Here is a 22,612-nt window from a genome sequence, read left to right as displayed (position 1 = left end):
ATTTTAACCAAAAATATCCCAAAAGCAATCAGTTTTACTATGCGCTTGTGTTTTTGCAGGTATGAAGACAAAACATGCTCTACGGCATCATATGAAGCTGCACAAGGGAATCAAAGAATACGAATGTAAAGAGTGTAACCGCAAATTCGCCCAGAAGGTCAACATGCTGAAGCATTATAAAAGACACACAGGTGAGCAGCATATGGAGACTGGGCAATTGTGGGTACATTTTGTGTTTTTTTTTTTAAAAAACAAAACAAAAAATGAAACCGTTTTGAATAACAACACAAGTTATATCAAGTTAAAAATGTTGTATGTGTAATTAGAGACTATTTGCTTTTAAAATATTATCTTAAAGACTCCTTCTCTATCTATTTCTGACTGTCTCCATGTCCAGAATCACACATTTAGCTACCTAAACTATGAAGTCTAATTTTCATATTTTGGACGTAGTTATTTTCACGTTTTGTGCCATGTTGTTTAAGTAGCAATTTGCACCACTTATGGGTGTGTTAGGGCGCATTGTTGGCATGTTGCTATTTTGAGTCAATAGACACAGACCGCGCCATTGGCTAACTAAAAGCTGGTCTAAAGTCAATGGCTGAGGGTTTTTGTTATCTTGTTATTAAAGAGTGCATTGGTTATATGCCTATGTGGATTCAAAATGTGCATACACATTGCTTATTACACACACAGGGATGTACAGCAATGCACAAACATCTTTAAATATGAAAAATTAAGGGATTCAAATGTAACAAAATATAATATTGTCTACATACATTTAAAAAGTGTATTCAGACACACCCTTAGTGCTTTTTTGCCATCCGCTTTAGACTTGTGCTAAAATAGAGCCCTATGAATAAGTGAACACCTCAACAAATATTCTGATTCTGATTGGCTGTTTTTCTTTTTTTGTATTGACTCCTGCCATTAGTACTTATTTTCAGCCCTGGGTTCACCTTTGGGCCGTTTCAGCGAATAGCAGGGGAGGTGGGGATAAAGCCCCAATCTGATTGGTCAAATTTTGATAAATAACCAATGCATAAAGTAAAATAGGGTTTTTTGTTATTTTAGAAAGAGTGCATTGGTTATATGATTCAAAATGCGCATACACATTGCTTATTACATTAAAAGGGATGTACAGCAACGCACGAACATCTTTAAACATGAAAAATTGAGGTACTAAAATGTAACAAGACATATAATTCTCTACATACATTTCAAAAGTGGATTCGGACACGCTCTGAGTGCTTTTGCGCCATCTGCTTTTATACTTTAAGCTTTCTGACTGTCTCCACGTCCTGAATCACACATTTAGCTACATGAGCTATAAATTATTATTACTTTACTAAGTTAAACTTTCTGTATTCATAAATAACTTTCTGTATTATTTGTCATTTCAGTGATAAAAAGTATACATTTTGTGTCTGTCTCTATGTTCTTGTCAACTCTCTTACATTGGTTATAATAAGGCATAATAGTCTGTAAAGCGCTGATAGAAAAAGCATGTAAGTTGCACCAAGTGATGTCACTTCCTCTGGCGGGAAACTCACGAAGGCATTGAGGAAATTCACTATTCTTCTTTTGTACAGCATATTTAGGAAACACCAATACTAGAGTAATTATATGTCAACTCTGTTATTGTGATATTACAGTGATTCTTTTTTTTAATTCATTAAAAAACAATAATATGTAAAGTACATTAATATCTGTTTTAGATATGCCATGTGGTGTCTGGTTTAAGGTTAGGATCTTGAGCTTAAGCACAAAATGGTGGAAAATGTCAACTCTGTTACTGTCAACTCTATTGGTTGTTTAAAAAAGGTTAAACAACAGTAACAGAATCAACTGTCTCTTATCACATATAATGCTGCATCATTTTACATTAATTACAGACTCGTTTTACTGTAAATCATACATTTGTAGTGCATATCCTTTAAGCAAAATGAATGCAAAATGCATTAAAATATGCCCTCAATTATGGAATGAGACATATTCAGTCCTATAATGATAAATATGATGCATATAATAAAATGTATATAAATTGAATGTAATAATGTATTCCTCCAGGCACAAAAGACTTCATGTGTGAACTGTGCGGGAAGACGTTTAGTGAGAGAAACACAATGGAGACGCACAAGCTTATTCATACAGGTATAGTATGTTACACTGTTCGCGTTTCAGTAAACCAGTAGCTATTAAAAGGCTTTCATTTACTGATTTTAGCTGAAATCGTGGTCCTTGGTGACTCATTAAAAAAAGTCAATAGTAGGGCTGCACGATACTGGAAAAATAGGTGGTATGCCATGTTGTTGTTGAGTATTGCGATAACGATATTATTACCGATATAAAATTTTTCTAGAAAAATAATATTTTTATTGGCTATGTTTTTAAAACATTTGTTTAATGAAATTAAAGAAAACAGGTAAAAGACATTTTTCAGATAAAATTTTTTCTAATTCAAATTAAAAGAACTGTTTCAAGGTGCAAAAATGTAGTCTTTAAAACACTATAGGCCCTATCATACAGTCAGGCACGGCGCAAGTGGTTTTTTTTTTTCGCTATTTACAGACTAGCGTAGGTATCATTTTCACGTTTTGTGCCATGTTGTTTAAGTAGCAAATGCATTTGCACCACTTATGGGCGTGCTGGTCTGAAAAGGAGGTGTGTTAAGGTGCATTGTTGGCACGTTGCTATTTTGAGTCAACAGAAATAGACCGCACCATTGACCAAATAAAAGCTGGTGGAAAGTCAATGGCGCTGAGTTTTCATTATTTTAAGAGCGCGTTAGATATGTGTCTATGTGAATCCAAAACGGGCATACACATTGCTTATTACACACACAGGGATGTACAGCAATGCACAAACATTTTTAAATATGAAACATTCATGAATTAAAATGTAACAAAAAATATTATTGTTTACGTAAATTTAAAAAGGGGATTCGGATACACTGTTAGGGCTTTTGCGCTATCCGCTTTACAACATAAGTATTTATTTTCAACCCTGGGTTCACTTTTGGGCCAATCTAGCCAATAGCAGAACAGTAACTACTGAGGAGGTGGGGTTAAAGATAGTAAGCCGGCAGCTCATCAGTCACATTTTGATAAACAACCAATGCATAAAATAAAATAAATAATTCATCACACATGTCTGCGATATGTATACCGTATATGCTATTATTGCAATATTGCTAATTTTGTGATATATTTTGCAGCCCTACTCAATAGCTACTAGCATTTGAGAGTAAAACAATAGATATAAAGAAAAAAAAATTATTAATGGCTGCATCTGAGGTCTTATGAAAACTCTGTGAATTTACTGTCTCCCTTTAATAGTTGGAAAGACGTTTTCGTGCTCCGTATGTGACAAGAAGTACGTGACGCAGTACATGCTTCAGAAACACACACAGTTGACCCATGAGAAGGTGGAAGCTCAGAGCTGCCATCTGTGTGGCACCAAAGTCTCCACACGGGCCTCCATGAACCGACACATGCGCCGGAAACACCCCGAGGTGAGTTACTGATTTGTTTGTTTTTTTGCACTGAAAAGACAAATTTGCATATTGATGGTAATTAAATAACTTTTATTAAAGCAACTGGTGTGTAATATGACTAGAAAAAAAAATTATAAGATGATAATTAATATGTAAGCATCAAACCAATAAGAGTGGAGTACAGCTGAACATTAAAATGAATGTTTTATTTAATTAATTAATTAATTAATTTATTTATTTATTAATATTATTATTATTAATAGTAATAATAACAATAATAAAGCAAGAATAATCCTTCTTAATATTAAAATACTTTATTTAAGCATCACAGTGTAACCCCAGAATATTAATTATTTTATTTAGTGCTGTTTTAGTGCTAATAATTAGTGTTAGTCATTAAACAGGTACAAAATAATTTTTATTTACATAATACACGTGTGTGTGTTGTGTATAATATTCATTCATTCATTTTCTTTTCGGCTTAGTCACTTTATTAATATGGGGTCGCCACAGCGGAATGAACTGCCAACTTATCCTGCATATGTTTTACGCAGCGGATGCCCTTCCAGCTGCAACCCGTCACTGGAAAACATCCATACACACACACACACACACACACACACACACACACACACACACACACACACACACACACACACACACACACACACACACACACACAGACACTACGGACAGGACAATTTAGCCTACCCAATTTACTTATACCGCATGTCTTTGGACTTGTGGGGGAAACCGGAGCACCCGGAGGAAACCCACGCGAACACAGAGAGAACTCCACACAGAAATGCCAACTGACCCAGCCGAGGCTCGAACCAATGACCTTCTTGCTGTGACCGAACATGCTACCCACTGCGCCACCGTGCAGCCCTTGTGTATAATATATATGTAAATTATTAGAATTATTATTAAAATCTAAATATTTTTCATGTTTTTATATGTAGATATTTAATTATTTATTTATTATTAAAATCTAAATAACTTCTTTTTATCACATATATGCTATTTATATTTATATATTTGATATTTTTTTCATAATAAAAATACAGAGCATGCACAAATTTATGTAAATGCAAACCTTTATTTTGTGTGTAATTAGTTGTAATTAATTGTTTAACAGCACTAATTTTAATTCTAAATACGTTACCACAATCCTTCAATTCACTAGGCTTTTTCCATTTATCAGCAAATTATTAATCATATAAATATAATGAAATGTAGCATGATCACCTATTTTTTTTATATATTTTAAAAAATGTTAGATATAAAGATGATAAATAAGTATCTTTTGTTACAGTATACATATTTTTGATATCAGTGATGATAAAACATTCTTGTCAAATAAAAGTATGAAGTTATAATTATTGTTCTTTAGAGTAAATAGCATTTTATTTTAGTCAAGAGTAAAATTGGCTAAAATAATTGTATAAAAAAGAAATAATAAAACATTAACAGGATTTTGACTATATTTTACATTAGATTTTTTTGTCACACCTTTAAAATGTGGCTTCTCTCCAGATTGTGGCGGTACGATTGAGTGAATTTGACATTCCGGAACCATCAACAGTCGATGCCTCCACCATCAGTATTGCACAGGTTAGTCCTTTAACATCCGGTATTGCATGGCAGTAAACAGAGAATGAAAATGAAATGATTTTGCATGAAAGACATTTGAATGTTTTTTTATTAATTGTTGTCTGTTTTTCAGCCTCCTCTGACTCTGGAGAAAGGCTCTCTTACTGAAAAAGTCTCCAGGAACTCCAAGAAGAGGGCAAAACTCCTTCCTCATGAGCCCGAGCTGTCAGATTCAGACGAGTACAGCGACTTCACTAGCAAAAATACTGATTTTCCTGCCACTGTGGGAGATGAAACCAACTCTGCTGTACAGAGCATTCAGCAGGTTTGTCCATCAGTAACCATTTATTAGCAGTGTGCCCTTGAAATTGGATCATATTTATTTTGTAGTACATGTTCATCTTCAAGTGATTCTCTTCACAGATTTATTATATAACATGTACATTACTATATAACAAATGCATGTAGCTTTCAGAACTGAGCATTGAATTGCACAGTTTTTAAAAATGGTGTATTTAAAAGTGTATTTTGTGTGATGTGTGGGATTTCCCTCTGGGATTAACAAAGTGAAATTAATCAAATAATAATAATAATAATAATAATAATAATAATAATAATAATAATAATAATAATAATAATAATAATAATAATATTCAGGACTATAAAGATAAACAGTTGCAGTAGGTTTAAAATGATAATAAAAAAAGAAACACACTATCAATATTTGTTATGTTTTTAAAAGAATAAAAAGGAACACATGAAATTTTTTGACTACGTTCAATAAGGTTGTTTTCAATTGTAATAAAATGTCACAATTCTACAGTTTTTACTGTATTTTTGATCAAATAAATTCTCCCTTTAAGGTGGGTGTACATCGGTCAGAGGGAAAAGGTCACAGGCTTACTGAGGAAAGATTTGCTAAAAGAAAACCCCGCCCCCTACTCAATATTCAGTTTTAGTTGGAAGTACATTATCATACTGAAATAAAAGTCTCAGCAACCTCCGGTTGACGTGGACTTTAAAGTCTGTGTGGAATCAAAATTCATTCATTCATTCATTTTCTTGTCGCCTTAGTCCCTTTATTAATCGGGGGTCGCCACAGTGGAATGAACCGCCAACTTATCCAGCATTTGTTTTACGCAGCGGATGCCCTGTCAGCCGTAACCCATCTCTGAGAAACATCCATACACACTCATTTACACACATACACTACGGACAATTTAGCCTTCCCAATTCACCTGTACCACATGTCTTTGGACTGTGGGGGAAACCGGAGCACCCGGAGGAAACCCACGCGAACGCAGGGAGAACATGCAAACTCCACACAGAAATGCCAACTGACCGAGCCGAGGCTCGAACCAGCGACCTTCTTGCTGTGAGACGATAGTACTACCTACTTTGCCGGCTCACATTGTTAGGTTGAATGATTAATCCGTGCAAATTAATCACCTAAAAATGTTTGTTTAACATTCGATCAGCGACTGACCATTTGCTTCTGACTTTGGAGTGGCGATTATTCTGTTGACGTCAACATGAGAGCTTCCATAGCAATTGTATAGCAGTATTCTTAACCACACCCCTCTTAGATAGCTATGAGGGAATGATGTGCAAAGGAAAGCTCCGCCCCCTCATTAATATTCAGTTTCAGTTGGAAGTACATCAAAGACTATAGACAAAGTCCCCTTAAGGCAAGTCATTTCACTCTGCGCCATCTTTGAAACCCCTCTCGGGCAGTATGCTCACGCATCATGTTTGAATGGGAAAACATCAAATACTCTGAAATTGCTTGCCAAGCTTACGATTAAAATTCATATTAGGAATCACCAATAAAATTAAACAACAACTGTCTCTGTAGTTCCATTTCTAAGTGTCCAAATCACACAAAATCTGCTGAAACTCATGTCTGGTTCGAGCCCCTCCCCCAGAGTATCGTCAGTCTATAGTGATCGATGATTGGCTCCTGTACTAGAAGGCGTGCTGTCAATGTACTGTTCTGTCAATATGACGAATGAAGCCCCGCCTTCTAGTACAGGAGCCAATCAGCGATTGCTATATGGCGAATAAAGCCCGCCTTTGGCGACCCCTGATAAGTAAGCGACTAAGCCGAAGGAAAATAAATGAATGAATGAATGATCTCAAATATCTGCATTCTGTGTATTGACAAATCTCCTCTGCCCAATCTACACACACAGGTGGTAGTGTTGACCGACCCCAGCGTGCCTCCGGTGTCGTCCAGTTCGGTCAGTTTAACCAACATCACCGTGACTCCCATCACAACCCCCGCTCCTGCCCAGTTCAGTAACCTGCAGCCAGTGGCCGTCAGTCACCTCGCCCCGTCCGACCGGCCGCTCACCCTGGATAGCTCCATCCTCACCGTGACCTTTGACGCTGTCAGCGGCTCAGCCATGCTGCACAACCGGCCGCCAGATCTTCAGTCTGAGGCTGTGGGCACGGCGGGCGCCACAGCTCCACAATCGGTTGCACATTTCATCAACCTCACCACCTTTGTCAACCCCCTTTCCCATCAACTGGAGCAGCCCGCTTTAACCTGGCGGCCCGTGGCAGCCGATGGAGCTCATACCGCCAGCATAGATGACCCTCAGACGGACACACCGACCCCTCAGGAGCCTTCGGATCAGCCACAAACACTCCCAGAACAAAGACATCAGATTCAGACACAAGTCACTGGACCTGCTCAACAACAGACCACCGCTGCGCCACAGATGTTCAGCTACTGAGACTTGAAGATCTATTAGAGCTAAGGTCAGATTTCCGGAAGTTGATTTGGACCAATGTGATCGTAATTGAGCACTTCTGTTTGTTAAAGAAACACTCCACTTATTTTGGAAATTACAAGGCCCCTACAGCAGTGTTTCTCAACCACGTTCCTGGAACGACCACCAACACTGCATGTTTTGGATGTTTCTTTTGTCAGTCTAACACATTACAGGTCTTTCGCTCTCTGCTAATGAGCTGATGATCTGAATGAGGTGTGCTTGGTTAAGGAGACCTGGAAAATGTGCAGAGATGGTGGTCCTCCAGGAACATGGTTGAGAAACACTGCCTTAGAGTTAAACATTTGAGTTTTATCACTTTTGAATTAATTTAGCCGATGTTTGGGTCTGGTGGGAGCACTTTTAACTAAGCTTAGCATAAATAATGAAATCAGATTAGATCATTAGCATCTCGCTCAAAAATGAAGCGTTTAGGTGATTTTGAAATTAAAAGCTTGACTCTTCTATTGTTTTCTATCTTTCATCGTGTATTAAGTCTGAAGGAAAATAAAGATAATTAGAATTAAATATTATAATTAATAATATTGTAATATAATTAGAATTAAATAATTAGCAAGAATATTTTTATAGACTAAATAGCAACTTTTGATTTTCCTTCAGTCTTAGTACATGATGTAACTGCAGAAGTGTCAAGCTTTTAAATGGGAATAATTATCAAAACTCTTTGGTCATTTTAGAGTGAGATGCTAATGGTCTAATCCGATTCAATGATTTATGCTAAGCTAAGCTAAAAGTGTTCTAAAAAGGGAAGCAGAGATCGGCTGAATGGATTCAAAAATGGTAAAACAAACATTTGGTAACACTTAATAATAACTACAAACTATGAATCATTTATTAAGCATTAGCTAATAGTGAATTCAATATCTGTTAAGCATTACCTCTACATTAACAGATGTTAGTTAGCAGTTTATAACTGCAGATACAAATGCTCTATTCTTGACTTATAAACACATATATAATGCGCTTGATTGTTTTTATACTTTGTTAATTATTATTTTTTCATTACTAAATTAAGTATTGCATTATTTACAAACCAGTTAATTGAGAAAAATTGCAGGTTTTTAAAGGTTATTCAGAGTGCTTGAGCAAATTATTAATAAATTCAAATTAACATTTATATATCTTATTATTCAGGCATATAATAATAGTTCATTCTCATGTTTATAAATGCTTTATTAACTCAACTTCATCCAGTTTTGTGACCTAATCTAGTGAGGACTATTTATGATTTACAAATCCCTAAATGACAATTAAAGGCTCGTTTATATTCTACACAGGAACAAAAGACAGTAAATGACTTTATTCATTTGAAGATACACAAATGAAACCATCAAGTGAAAAATAAATCTTTGCAATCTGAACTAAAGTAAAATGACTGAACAGTTTTAACATCGCTGAATAACACTGAAATGTATCGTAATATATTGTTAAATTATTATATTGTTGTTGGTTTATCCAATTTTATGTTGTATTTTGACATTCCTGTTATTCAGCAATGTTTAAACTTTACAGTAATTTTATTTTTTAGATAGGATTGCAAAGATGTATTGTTCATTTGATACCAAGCGTTTAATTGTCATGTATTAGGGATTTATAAAGCGTAAATAGTCCTCACTTTAGATTAGGTCACAAAGCTGAATCAAGTCGAGTTATTAAAGCATTTATTATCATACAAATTAACTAGTAATGTATGCCTGAATAATATAATTTATGAATGTTGATTTGAATAGTTTATTAATCATTTACTAACTCATGCTGAATGATATTAAAAACCCAAACTACTCTTAAATACAAATGATTTGTAAATAATGTACTTTATTTAGTCATGAAAAATTAGTAACAAAGTATGAAAGTACAATTTGTACTTATAGGTCAAGAATAGAGCATTTGCATCTGCAGTTATAAACTGCTTACTAACGTTTATTAATGTAGAGTTAATACTTAAGAAATAATGAATTTACTATTTGCTAATGCTTAATAAATAATTCATAGTGTGTAGTTATTATAAAGTGTTACCAACTGGGGTAACTCTAGTTGTAAAATGAGCCAATTTCCCAACAAAGTGGAGTGTTTCTCTAAAGGTTTAATTTGAGTTGATTTAAAAGAAGAACTGCACATTATTTAGATTATGGGAGATGATCTTCTTTCGTAGGTCGATGAATGCATTAAATGAACTTTGAAAGGGATCGTTCACCTGAAAATGACAGTTGTGTCATCGTTTACTCACTCTCTATTTAATGCAAATCTATTTCATTTCCTTTTTTTCTGTTGAACATAAAATATTATTAATATAAAATATAACAAAAGATATTTTGAAGAATGTTGAGAACTGGTAGACACTGACATCTGTAGTAGGAAAGAAATACAATGGTATCAATGGATACTGGTTTCCAATATTTTTCAAAATAACTTGTTTTTAGTTTAACAGAAAAAGAAAGATTTGGAGCCACTTCAAGGTAAGTAAATTGTGATTACATTTAACATTTTTGCAGTGAACCGTCCCTTTAAGAGGAAGCAGGATTTCCCGTTTTTGAGAATAAGGACAAAGTTTTATTTGTTGTACGATGTCATTCTGTAGCACATGTGGATCAATGATGTCAAAAAGAGTAAATGAATAGAAATCTAATACCTGGATAGATTGTATTGTACGTGCAAACTGGAATTATTTTCTAAATTGTATTTTTTTCTTTTCTTTTTTTAAGAAAAATGAATTGTCCTAATAAATGCATGTATGGACCTGGACTTAGTTGTGTTGGACTTGAAATAATTGATAAGATGTAAACGAAGTACATATAATATCACCTGTAAATAAACGAGGGACAAGGGAAATTTTTGACAATAATATGTCAGCGGTTATGCAAGAGAGGTTTATTTACGTAAATAGAACATTCTCGCTAGGCTAGGAGAATGTTTACTTGAAGTTGCCTTTTAAGATGTTACAATAAAAGCAACGTTCGGAGGACTTTAGATTTTTTTTACCAAAAAAGAGAATGTTTCCAGAACGTTCTTATTTGGTTGCCATCAAAAAATGACCAAACGGAAAGTTCTGTGATTGCTGGTCTACAAGTATTGTGCATGATCCAAATGCAAAAACATATCATGAAATTTGTTAAGGGTCATTAAAGGGATGAGAAATATATATAATTCATTAATCATTTACTCATCCATTGTTTCAGAACAGTATTTTTTACACAAAAGAAGATACATTGAAGAACGTTCGAAACCAGTAACCATTAAGAAAAACAAATACTATGGAAGTCGATGGTTACAGGTTTCCAACATTCTTCAGCATATCTTCTTGTGTGTTCAACAGAACAAAAACAATCAAACTTGTTTGGAACAACTCAAGGATAAATAAGTAAATGACATTAGTTCAATTTTTGGTTGAACTAACCCTTGAATAAATTTCTGCTGAGACTCCAAACCGCTAGAGTCGCTAACAGCTCGAACTTTCGCCTGAACTCCTTCACTCAACAAGGAAGGAGAGAATTGTATGACTTGTACGCACGCGCAGTGCTGATTAGCCATCTGGCACTCGATCCCGAGTAATTTAATTCATTCTTTCAGACAACAACCTCCTTATGAGGAGTTATTTCATACAGACAACTTATTTAATAGGTGCTGCAATTTTTTAAATATATACAGAGATTGTCAAGTCAGACTGGGAAGTTTGATGCACCGGCACAGTCAGAGGTAAAGCTGCCAGCGGGTCACTGGAGTGAAGTGAACTAAGTGCGACTCGAGTTACAGAAAACGCAGACCTTCTGCCATACAGCGAGCCTTATATCTTATATGCTAGTCTGTTTACCTGTGTCAGGAGTGTTAACGTGGCACAAAGCCCTCCAAGATGGAGTTTGCAGCGATCTTTGCTCTGTCGCTACTGATAGGCGCGCTGGTGGTGTTGGTGGCCGTCGCGGTTGGCAGACAGAAAAGCGAATTATCTGAACCGAAGAAAGACTCCCCTGGTGAGTGTTTTTCATTCTCATTTACAAACTTTAAAGGATAGTTCACACCAAAATGAAACAAATCTGTCAGCCTTCACTTGTTTCAAACCAGTTTGACTCTTTAGTGTTGAACGCAAAAGATATTTAAAAGAGGATGGGAACCTGTAACCATTGACTTCCATAGCATTTGTTTTTCATACTACGGAAGTCAATGGTTACAGGCTTTTTCAAAATAAAATAAAAAACATAAAGGTTTGATATGGTGAGTGAATTTTCATTTTTGGGTGAATAATATCTGTCACTAAAACATTAGTAGAGAAAACTAATAATTGAGGTAAAGTTTTATATTCAGACATTGGTTCAGTCATTCAAGTGACAACTATTTAAAAAGTACTATGGAAAAACAAATACTATGAAAGTCAATGGGTACAGGTTTCCATTATTCTTCAGTATATCTTCTTGTGTTCAACAGAACTAAAACACTCAAACTTGTTTGGAACAACTCAAGGATGAGCAGATTAATTTCTGTTTTTGGGTGAACTAACCCTTAAAATTCTTAATTAAATTATATTTTGACATTAGTAAATGTTTTGAACAAAGTGGCAACTCCTTAAAAATACTATGGAGGTCGATGTTTACAGGTTTCCAACATGCTTCAGTATATTTTGTGTGTTCAAAAGAACAAAAACACTCAAACTTGTTTGGAACAAGTCAAGAATGAATAAAATACATGTTTTTCGTTTTTGGGTAAACTAACCCTTAAATAAATTTCTTAATTAAAATTAAGGAAAACTAAAAATTGAGGTAAAATTGGTTTATATTTGGACATTCATTCATTTTTTTTATTAAAGTGACAACTAAATAAAATACTATAAAAAAAGCGATGGTTTCAGGTTTCCAACATGCTTCAGTATTTCATCTTGTTTGTTTAACAGAACTTAAACACTCAAACTTGTTTGGAACAACTCAAGGATGGGTAGATTACAAAATTTCCTTAAATTTCTTAATTAAAATGAAGAAAAATTAATAAATATAAAGTTATAAAATTATTAATTTAAAATATATTAATTTATAAATTAATATAAAGTTAAAGTTGGTTTTTATATTCGCACATTTGTAATTTTTTTTAACAAAGTGTCAACTTGTGACATGCTCCCTATATTGTTTACCATGTTATTTAAAATATTTGGTCTGAAATCGCATTTAAATATGACTTGCAAAAACACTTGCACTGTTCAATTGACTGTGAACACTTGTACTTTGCTAGTCATTGGCTGCTAATATGACTTCCCTATTTAGAATTTGCAAAGAATACTTTACTGACAATATTAATAATGAAGTCCGAATGTGCAAGTTTAAAACCCACTTTTCCCCAATAAATGAATATGTTATAATCTAAAGTCACCTTTTCAATTAGCAAATTGAGGTATATAGTTCATTTTTAAGGAAAGTAATGTGAAAGTATGTGTTATGTTATATACATTTTTAAAAAGTAAGATAGGCTTACAACACATGAATATATACCTATAATATAACTATAACATTTTACTCAACACTGTTAGTGATGATGTTTTAAATTAATATTCAGTAAGTCGTTCAGGTTGGAAAGTGGTTTATGGTTTTATAGTGTCAGGTTGGATAGTGGTTTATAGTTTTATAATATCATGCCTTCATAATTAAACTGCTGTATAATGTTACAGTGGAGGAAAACACAGCAAAAGCTCCTTCCAGAAAGCAGAAACAGCAGCAACAGCAGCGTCCCCGTAAAGAGAGACCGCAGCAGCACACCTTCACACACCAGCTCCTGGCCTCCGCTCTCAAGGTGATTCTTGCTGCTGAAATCTCCAGATTGATATATAATAATAAACACATGACGTCATCTTCTGGCAGAGCACGTCAAGGGCTACCAGTAAAATTAAGAAGTCAAAGAAATGAATGAGTTTATTCGGCACAGAATTTATTTACAGTGAAAGTGATGAATTTTAGAAGTTACAAAAGATTAATGTTTACACCAAATGCTGTTTTTTTTAGATTGTTTTACTTCCACGCTCTGCAATTTTACAAAAAAATGAAGAAACACAATGTTTTTAACATGAAGGTTAGTTTACACTGGAGAACTTTGCACAATGGGAAAAAACTTTTTTTATTTTTGTATAGTAATATATAAAACTGTAATTTTAATAATATAGTGGCTAAAATGGACATTTGCCCCAAATTTGCTTTTAATAATTCATTAATTTTCTTTTCGGCTTAGTCCCGTTATTAATCTGGGGTCACCACAGCGGAATGAACCGCCAACGTATCCAGCACATGTTTTTACGCAGCGGATGCCCTTTCAGCTGCAACCTATTACTGGCATAATACATCGAGACACACTCATTCACACACCACGGAAAATTTAGCTTACCCAATTCACCTATACTTGTGGGGGAAACCCACGCGAACACGGGGAGACTGTGAGGCAAACGTGCTACCCACTGCGCAACTGTGCCGCCCGCTTTTAATAATGAGAAGTATAATTAAACAGTCTTAACCTTAACCACAGTTAAACGTTTTAGATGGTTATTTAATTGACAAACTATTCTACAGAATATGGCAAATATTCATGTGCAGGTCAAAAATGAAATGAGCTTTTCAAGCATCAACACAATAAAATAAATGTACTGCTGATTTTTAAAAGTGTGCAAAGTTATATTGCAACAATTATATTTATTCATTTGTTTATTTATTTATAGCAACATATTTTGATACTAATACATTTTTACCATGATAAACAGAAGATTCTTATTCAGTTATTCAGTCCAAAAACAACTAGAATCAAGCATATTTAAAACAAAAATCATTTGACATATTTAAGACTGTTTAAGAGATCATGAATTTTTATTTTTATATATATATATATATATATATATATATATATATATATATATATATATATATATATATATATATATATATATATATATATATATATATATATACACATACATACATACATACATACATACATATAAAATTGCCTCTAGATTTGACTATTCTTTACTTGAATTTAACATACTTTGTGTATTAAATCAGTTTTGTAAATACAATTTTTGTAAATTAAATTTAACACCAAAATGAGTCGTCCTTGACCCCATATTAAGCCATTAGGGTTAAATATACATATTTATACATTGACTGTATAATTAATTATCAATACATTGTCTTATTTCAGATGTAAAGCTTTCAAAGCAAATCTTCAAATGCATGTCAAAGTCTTGTATATGAACCCTTTTCACATATCCTAGTTTCTCAGTAGCAAACGTCATTATAGTTGGGTAAACCTAAAGTGCAGTGAATGGGAGAGTACAATAATAATTTTGTTACAATCGTATTTGCTCAAATAATAAAAGCAGAACTCCACGATTGTGTTCTCAAGACTTTCAGAAAAACAAAAAAAGTGTGAGACTGATAACGAGAGAACTACGTCAAATTTACTGTCCTGCCCCCATAGACACTGCATTTGAAACGCCTCGCACAAGCGATAATTAGTTTTTTGTAATTTGGTGCGAAGATGATATAATACATACATAAATACATATAAATGTACATGCGTTTTTTAATACAAATCCAAACATTCAAAGTTAAGGATTTAAGATTATGATGACTTAAACGCTTCACAACAGTGTTGTGAAAAGGGTCCGTTAATCTGTTTTTCATTTCCCCCTTCTAGAGTCACAGTGGCCACGTGACCTGCCTGGACTTTAGCAGCAATGGCAAATATCTTGCGTCTTGCTCAGATGACCGAACCATCAGGATCTGGAGCACTAAAGACTTCCTGGACCGAGATCACAAGTGCTTGCGAGCCAACATCGAGTTTGACCACGCCACGCTTGTCCGTTTCAGCCCAGATTCCCGGTACGGCTAGCCTTTATAAGGTCTCTTCCTTTCTGGATTGTTTGTTCGTGCTGCTGACTGTTTTGTTTTTTGTCCCTAGAGCTTTTATCACCTGGTTGGCTAATGGAGAGACCATTCGTATCTATAAGATGGTCAAAAAGGATGATGGGACATTCAATTTCAAAGCCGCCCCTGGAGATTTCCCTCAGAAACACAAGGGAGTGATCATCAACATTGGAATTGCTGAGACGGGTCAGTGAAGTGCTCCTGAAATCAAAACTATGATGTCATAGAAGATCTTATTGAAGATGTTTATTCAGCATAGCAGTCTCAAAGTACACGGCAGTACCCTGGGTTCAGCGGAGTCAGAATGAACCCTGAACATTCTTAAACTCAAACTTTTTATGCAGTTTTAATTTACTGCCTTTATATGTAAATGTAGTTGCTCATTGGCTGTTGTCATAGCTGTGTTCTGTATGTTAATGCAGATTTGACACCCCATTGTATGAGACGGCTCTCTGTGTCCACAACTATCCCCATTCTACCTACAATTATTTCTAAATAGTGCAGAGACAACAAATTGTTGACTTGTCTTTATCATAATCCGGCCCTTTTGGGAAATGAGCATCAACACACCATTTAGAGTGGTAGCTGAGTCAGGCAGACTTAATTTCTTACAGTCTTAAAGGGTTAGTTCACCCCCCAAAAAAGAAAATTCTGCTATTAATCATTCACCATTCCAAACCCATGAGACATTTGTTCATCTTAAGAAATGGTTAAATCTAAATATAACGCAATGCTTGTTTGAGACTTGATTGCTGGTTTTATGTCCTATTTTCAGGCAAATTTATCATGTCTGCCTCTGTTGACACACAAATTGTGATCTGGGACCTGAAGGGAGAGGTTTTAGCCACTATCAACACCAATCAGATGACAAACTCGCATGCAGCAGTGTCTCCATGTGGAAGGTTAGTTTGAAATATTTTGGTTTTATGTTTCATGCAGCATTCAATTTTGAGGTTTTTGGCTTTGTTATAAGTTTGGCTTAATTTTTGTCCAGTTTGTTGGAAAGAAACCATCCATATACACATTTACTTGTTTGTTTTGCTGCACTTTGACAATTAGTGTTTGTAGATATCAATTACAGTGCATATTTCTAAAGGGCAGTTTCTAAGTTAATATTTATTTCTGCTGTACTGAGCTGTAAATCTCCACTTCAGCAACACTTAAAAACGCCAAACATATCCAAATTCTGAAGGTTTTTACAGAAAGATGAGAGATCCAAAAAGCTTGTTCATTCTTTCTCGCAGTATTTTCTGAATTCTGGAGACTTTGAAAGAGGTTCCCAAAATTTCCTCTCTAAAACCTTTTGATGCTAATATGCAAAAAAAAAAATTTATTTTTTTAAAACATGTATTTTATTCAGTCTTGACTTGTTCCAAAAAGGTTTTGCTGCTTGTTCAAACTATTTATTTAAAATGAGCTGAAACAACACAATTCTTATTTTGGCGGTGGACAACCTTATTGCTTTTATGTTCAATCCTCTTAAATTTCTAAAAATGATGATAAAGTTAACTTAGGGTACTTTCACACCTAGACTTTTGTTTTGGAACCTGTATGGTTTTCCTAGTTAGTGCGGTTCGTTTGGCATACGTGAATCCAGCAATCGCACTCGGATCCGCGCCAAAACAATTGGTCCGAGATCGCCTGAATGAGATAGTCTCGGCTCGATTGAAACAAACTCTGAAGCGGATCGATTGTAGTGAGAAAGCAAAACGATCCGAGCCCCGCTATATCACAGTGTATTATGGATATGTATTAGGGATATATACGGCTATATGAAGAGAGAATTATGAGTAGGGCGGGATGTCATTCCTACCGGTAATTGTGCATTTCATGTCAAATATGAAAGTGAAAATATACTGAACTATTAACGAGAGCTGCTTATCTGTTAGGAATAGTGACCGAACTGCAGTCTTGGTTTATCTGTTATTTCTCTCTATAATGTAAAGGCTATAATGCATAATTCAAGCCAAGGGCTCTGTATGAGAAAGTCTTCCTTTTTATTTATCAATGGTGACGATGTCTGTGGGTGTCACCATTCAGAATTAAAGCACAGCTTTCCGCTTATAATGTCTTGTTGCTCATCACCATAAAAAAAAGACTCATGACAGCTGAGCAGGACTCTGTAAAATAAACTGTGAAACTCTGACCAATGTGAGGAGAGTTTACTCAAACGTGACTTGTTTTAGCACTTTTGGTCCGTTTAGAACAGGGGAGCCACATGTGGCTCTTTCACCAAAAATATGTGGCTCTCCAGCTGTCTCTCTACAGTAGTATTTTAAAGTTTAAAAAATCATAACTGTGACTAGAAATCAGTTTCCTATTGAAAATACAATTGCAATTCCCTTTATATCACATTTTTACAGCAAAAAGAATAAAAACTCAATTTACAATAAATAGACATTTCAACTAATGCTCTTGTGTGGCCCTGTGGTTTAACTTAAATTGTGACACCAATTCATTCATGAGTGGCGAGGGCAAAAAGAAAAAAACATCTAAAAAACTCTATTATTTTTGAATTGTTCATGGACATAAATGAACGTTTTGTTTATAAATAAATAAATAAACAAAATATAAAAAAGGTTTTACTATTTACACCCCCCCCCCCAATGGCTCTTTAAAAAAAAGCATTTGATAAAAAAAATCTGAAATGGCTCTTTGCCGAAAAAAGGTTCCCGACCCCTGGTTTAGAACTTTGCTGTGTGAAAGCGAACAGCACCAAGTACAAAGTGCAACATTTCAGAACAAAACAGGTGTGAAAGCACCCTTAATCGATTTGTGTTGGAACAACATGAAAGAATCGTGTGGAACCCAGTATTTTTTTCTAGTGCAATATTCAGATTTTTGTGCTAGAAATGATGCACATATTTAATGAATTAATGCCTCATTTGCATATTTAAACAGCTTTTCAGAAAACATGTAATACTAAACATGTTTACAGTTGTTAATATCATCAACTAGGGTGGGGGGTATGATATTAGTTTTTTCTTTTTCACCTGCAGAGTCTTGGATGATATTATAGTTTTTAATGCATTTCTCTGTTTTTTATTTGAATGCCTTAAGGCTTAAGCAACGATTTAGCCTTTCAATAAGCTTTTTTAGAATTAAACTGTAAAAAACAAACTCAAATTTTGAATATTAATTCTGAGCAGGATTTGGCCTGTTTAATATAATTTTATGCATCTTTCCTTTAAATAAAAACGTGTATGCAGCACCTGCTTAATGTACACAGCATGATTTTGCTAAGTATGATGCTATCCTGGATTTACATCTTTGGTGATCCTGGACAATTATTTTTGTTGGAAAATGTAACCCATACCTGTTCCCTATCCGTAAACCCAACCATAATTGTAAATTTTTCTCAAAAACAGAGGGGAATAATAGTTGGACAAGTCATGTAGAAGTGCATAAACCTAACCCTAAGCCTAAACTTCACATAAACGGTAAACAAATCCCTTAATTCTAATTGGAATTTTGTTCCAGGATCAACATAGATGTTGATTCAGGAACATGTCCTACTTGGTAAAATCAGGTTAGCGGTGTTGCAAAACATGGAAGTGTAATCCAAATGTGTCTGAAATAGATTTAAAACCTTGTGTTTGTTTGTTTGTTTGTTTTCCTCATAAGGTTTGTGGCGTCCTGTGGCTTCACCCCGGATGTGAAGGTGTGGGAGGTTTGCTTTGGTAAATCAGGGGAGTTCAGGGAAGTGGCCCGTGCGTTTGACCTGAAGGGACACTCTGCTGGGGTTTACTCCTTTGATTTCTCTAATGACTCTCGAAGGCAAGATCAGCTCTTTATTTACCGCTGAAAATAAAGATCATACTATCAGATTTTATATTACAATAATATAAAATAATTGTTCTATACATTTTATGTTGTCTTTTTTATTAGTATTTTCCATCACTTAAAAAAGACTTAATTTGTGTTGGGGTTATTTTAGCATTGTTTGTATACAATTTTAGCTGTCATGAATATTTAAATTTTAGTCTAAGTTTGTCATTTTTATTTAGATTTATCAATTTTGTTGATTTAAATAAGTGCTGGACAAAGATTTATCGTGATTAATCGCATAAAGTTTTGTTTTGATATAGTATATGTGTGTATTGTATATATTTATTATGTATATGTGATGCAAATTTGATTTGTATTTTAATTACTGTAATGATTTAATGTTCTTATGTTTGTTTTTTACACATTACTAGTAATTAGTGTTACTTTAGGACTATTTATATGCTCTTACCGCCTTTTTACATTTTTATTTATATTTAGTTGACTTAATTTTGAAATGTTAAAACATTAATCAGTGTTACTTTAACATTATCAGTGTCATCACATCTATGAATATTGTGACACCAGAATGTGTAGAATGATTTCTGTTAAAACTTTTTTACATTAGTTTTCTTTAATTTTAAAATGTTAAAATTTACTTAAGGCCTATTGATATGCTCCTACTGCCTTTTTAATCAACTTTTGTATTTTACATTTTTAATTGTAGTTTTATTACATTTTAATAAATAGATTTTATACATTAAAAAAATGACTAAATGAAGGTGACGTAAAAATTAATTCAACTAATTGAAATGTAAAACATTAATCAATGTTACTTAAGTATTATCAGTGTTATTATCAGTTTTAGTCTAGGTTTTAGTCATTTTTAGCTTTGTCAATTTTGTTTATTTAAATGTGAATTTTCACTTAAAAAGTGCTAAAAGCTTCATTTATCAGTATTGTTTTAGCCTCATTTACATAAATATGCACATTTATGAATATTTTACATCTTCTATTTTTGTATTTTTAAAAATATTGTATTGTATAAAATTGTATTTTTATTATATAGATTTTATCATTTTACTATTTTTTTTTTATATTTATTCGACTTAATTTTTGAAACATTAATCAATGTTACATTAGTATCATCAGTGTTATTATTGCATCCATGAATATTGTGAAACCAAAATATTTAGAATGATTTCAGTTATCAAGTTGAAAAGAGTTGCACAAATTACATTAGTTTTCTTCAATTTTAAAATGTTAATCTTTATTAATTAGTGTTACTTTAGGGCCAATTATATTCTCCTACCACCTTTTGAGTGATAAGCTTTTGTATTTTACATTTTATATAGTAGTTTTGGTCATTTTTATTATATAGATTTGATCCTTTTAGTCAGTTATTGATATTTAGTTGACTTAATTTTTTAAATGTTAACATCAATCAATGTTACTTTAGTGTTATTATTGCATCTATAAATATTGTGAAGATGAAATGCATAAATGCTCCTAAAATAATATTTAATAACACATTAACAACAGCAAATCTCTCTTCTAAAAATGTTTCTGTTATTAAGTTGAGATGAAATGGATAAATGCCCCTAAAATGACACTTAATAACATATTAACAACAGTAAATCTCTCTTCTAAAAATGTTTTCTGTTATTAAGTTGAGATGAAATGGATAAATGCCCCTGAAATGACACTTAATAACATATTAACAACAGTAAATCTCTCTTCTAAAAATGTTTCTGTTATTAAGTTGAGATGAAATGGATAAATGCCCCTGAAATTACACTTAATAACATATTAACAACAGTAAATCTCTCTTTTAAAAATGTTTGTTATTAAGTAAAAAAAATTGCATAAATGTCCAGAAATGACACTTCATAACATATTAACAACAATAAATCACTTTTTTTTCCTCAGAATGGTGACGGTGTCCAAAGACGGCACATGGAAGCTATGGGACACTGATGTGGAGTATAAGAAAAAGCAGGACCCATATTTGCTCCGCACAGTGCCCTGTAAAGTATCAGAGGGCAGCCGCATCGCTCTGTCCCCCGACGGCCGCGTAGTCGCCATATCAAATATCTGCGATATAGCAATGTATAACGCCACCACCGGTGAACTCGAAGAGGAGTTTCACAGCGTTCACAACGGGGAAATAACCGACCTCAAGTTCGACATCAACAACCGCTTCCTAGTGAGCACCGGAGATCGAGTCGTCCGCGTTTTTCACAATGTGACCGGTTACCGAGCCGCCATCCAGGACATGCAGACCATGCTGAAGAAAGCCTCAAATGATGGAGTGAGACAGAGACTCCGGCAGCAGATCACGGACGCTCAGAGCGCTCTGGACACTGTGCTGAACGCTGCCAAAAACTAAAGCCTGAAGGGGTTTATGGGTGAAGAAATGAGTGGGTTTGGCATGCTAGTTTTATTGAATAAATCGAGTGTTTATAAGTTTGTCTGAGGCTTCTATTTGTTTTCCATTTTCAACTTCTCCCTAATGATCTAATGGCCTGTTTCCACTGAGTCCTTATATGGGTTCAAAATCAACATGCAACGTATAGCCCACAGTCAGTGCAAACCTCTGATCTGTGCCTTTAATCTTCACCAGCACATGTAACATCTTTAAAAAGTATTTCCCTCATTCCTGAGTTCATAATATTCCAATAGGTGACGACAATAGTTAAACAGGGCAGTTTGTTCATCTTTTAGGTTGCTGTAAGAATCATTCGCTCCTTTGTTTTTTCAAGCTTCTCCTTTGTTTTTTTGTGATATACTCTTATGTTTGTCTGTGTCTGAAAGGATCGTATGTCAGAAGCACTTTAATAATTAAGTGCACGTTATAATGATGAGCTCAAGAAGGTCATTATTTTAAATATAGATGCGCTGTGAGAGCACGCGAGAAAGCGAATCCGCTCGTGTTAGACGGCCTTGTGAACAATTATAAGGAAAGGTAGATTCTGCTCTTCTTGGCTTTGTGGCTGTTCATCAAGACAACGACAAGGTTTGTTTGAGCTCGGGTCGATCATGGCTCGTTATTATATGCATATAATGTTACAGTGTAA

The 22,612-nt window shown here is 34.2% G+C and overlaps 2 protein-coding genes across 2 annotated transcripts in view; both read left to right on the top strand.

Annotated features, from left to right (window-relative positions):
* Positions 1–8,263, top strand: part of prdm15 (PR domain containing 15) — a 36,604-nt gene extending 28,341 nt beyond the window's left edge. The window contains exons 19-24 of the mRNA XM_056467361.1: positions 60–191; positions 2,071–2,154; positions 3,339–3,514; positions 5,033–5,110; positions 5,223–5,414; positions 7,282–8,263. Of these exons, the coding sequence (XP_056323336.1) occupies positions 60–191; positions 2,071–2,154; positions 3,339–3,514; positions 5,033–5,110; positions 5,223–5,414; positions 7,282–7,827 (1,208 nt within the window). The 3' untranslated portion in view covers positions 7,828–8,263. The remainder of the gene's footprint in view (positions 1–59; positions 192–2,070; positions 2,155–3,338; positions 3,515–5,032; positions 5,111–5,222; positions 5,415–7,281) is intronic.
* A 3,106-nt stretch (positions 8,264–11,369) lies between these two features.
* Positions 11,370–22,006, top strand: tbl2 (transducin beta like 2). The gene is made up of 7 exons (XM_056467552.1): positions 11,370–11,849; positions 13,529–13,650; positions 15,541–15,725; positions 15,805–15,956; positions 16,546–16,672; positions 19,395–19,547; positions 21,465–22,006. Exons 1-7 carry the CDS (start codon positions 11,732–11,734, stop codon positions 21,922–21,924), a joined length of 1,317 nt encoding a protein of 438 aa, XP_056323527.1. The 5' UTR covers positions 11,370–11,731; the 3' UTR covers positions 21,925–22,006.
* The last annotated feature ends 606 nt before the right edge of the window (positions 22,007–22,612 follow it).

This window comes from Danio aesculapii, chromosome 10 (assembly GCF_903798145.1).
Source record: "Danio aesculapii chromosome 10, fDanAes4.1, whole genome shotgun sequence".
Lineage (NCBI taxonomy): Eukaryota > Metazoa > Chordata > Actinopteri > Cypriniformes > Danionidae > Danio > Danio aesculapii.
Note: the sequence above shows the minus strand (reverse complement) of the source record. Positions and strands in the feature narration are given on the sequence as shown.

Bases quoted from the DNA above. Each gene is read 5' to 3' on its own strand.
- tbl2 (XM_056467552.1), top strand. From the start codon at position 11,732: ATGGAGTTTGCAGCGATCTTTGCTCTGTCGCTACTGATAGGCGCGCTG. The intron at 11,850-13,528 runs GTGAGTGTTTTT...ATAATGTTACAG, and splicing joins ACCGAAGAAAGACTCCCCTG to TGGAGGAAAACACAGCAAAA. The intron at 15,957-16,545 runs GTCAGTGAAGTG...TCCTATTTTCAG, and splicing joins CATTGGAATTGCTGAGACGG to GCAAATTTATCATGTCTGCC.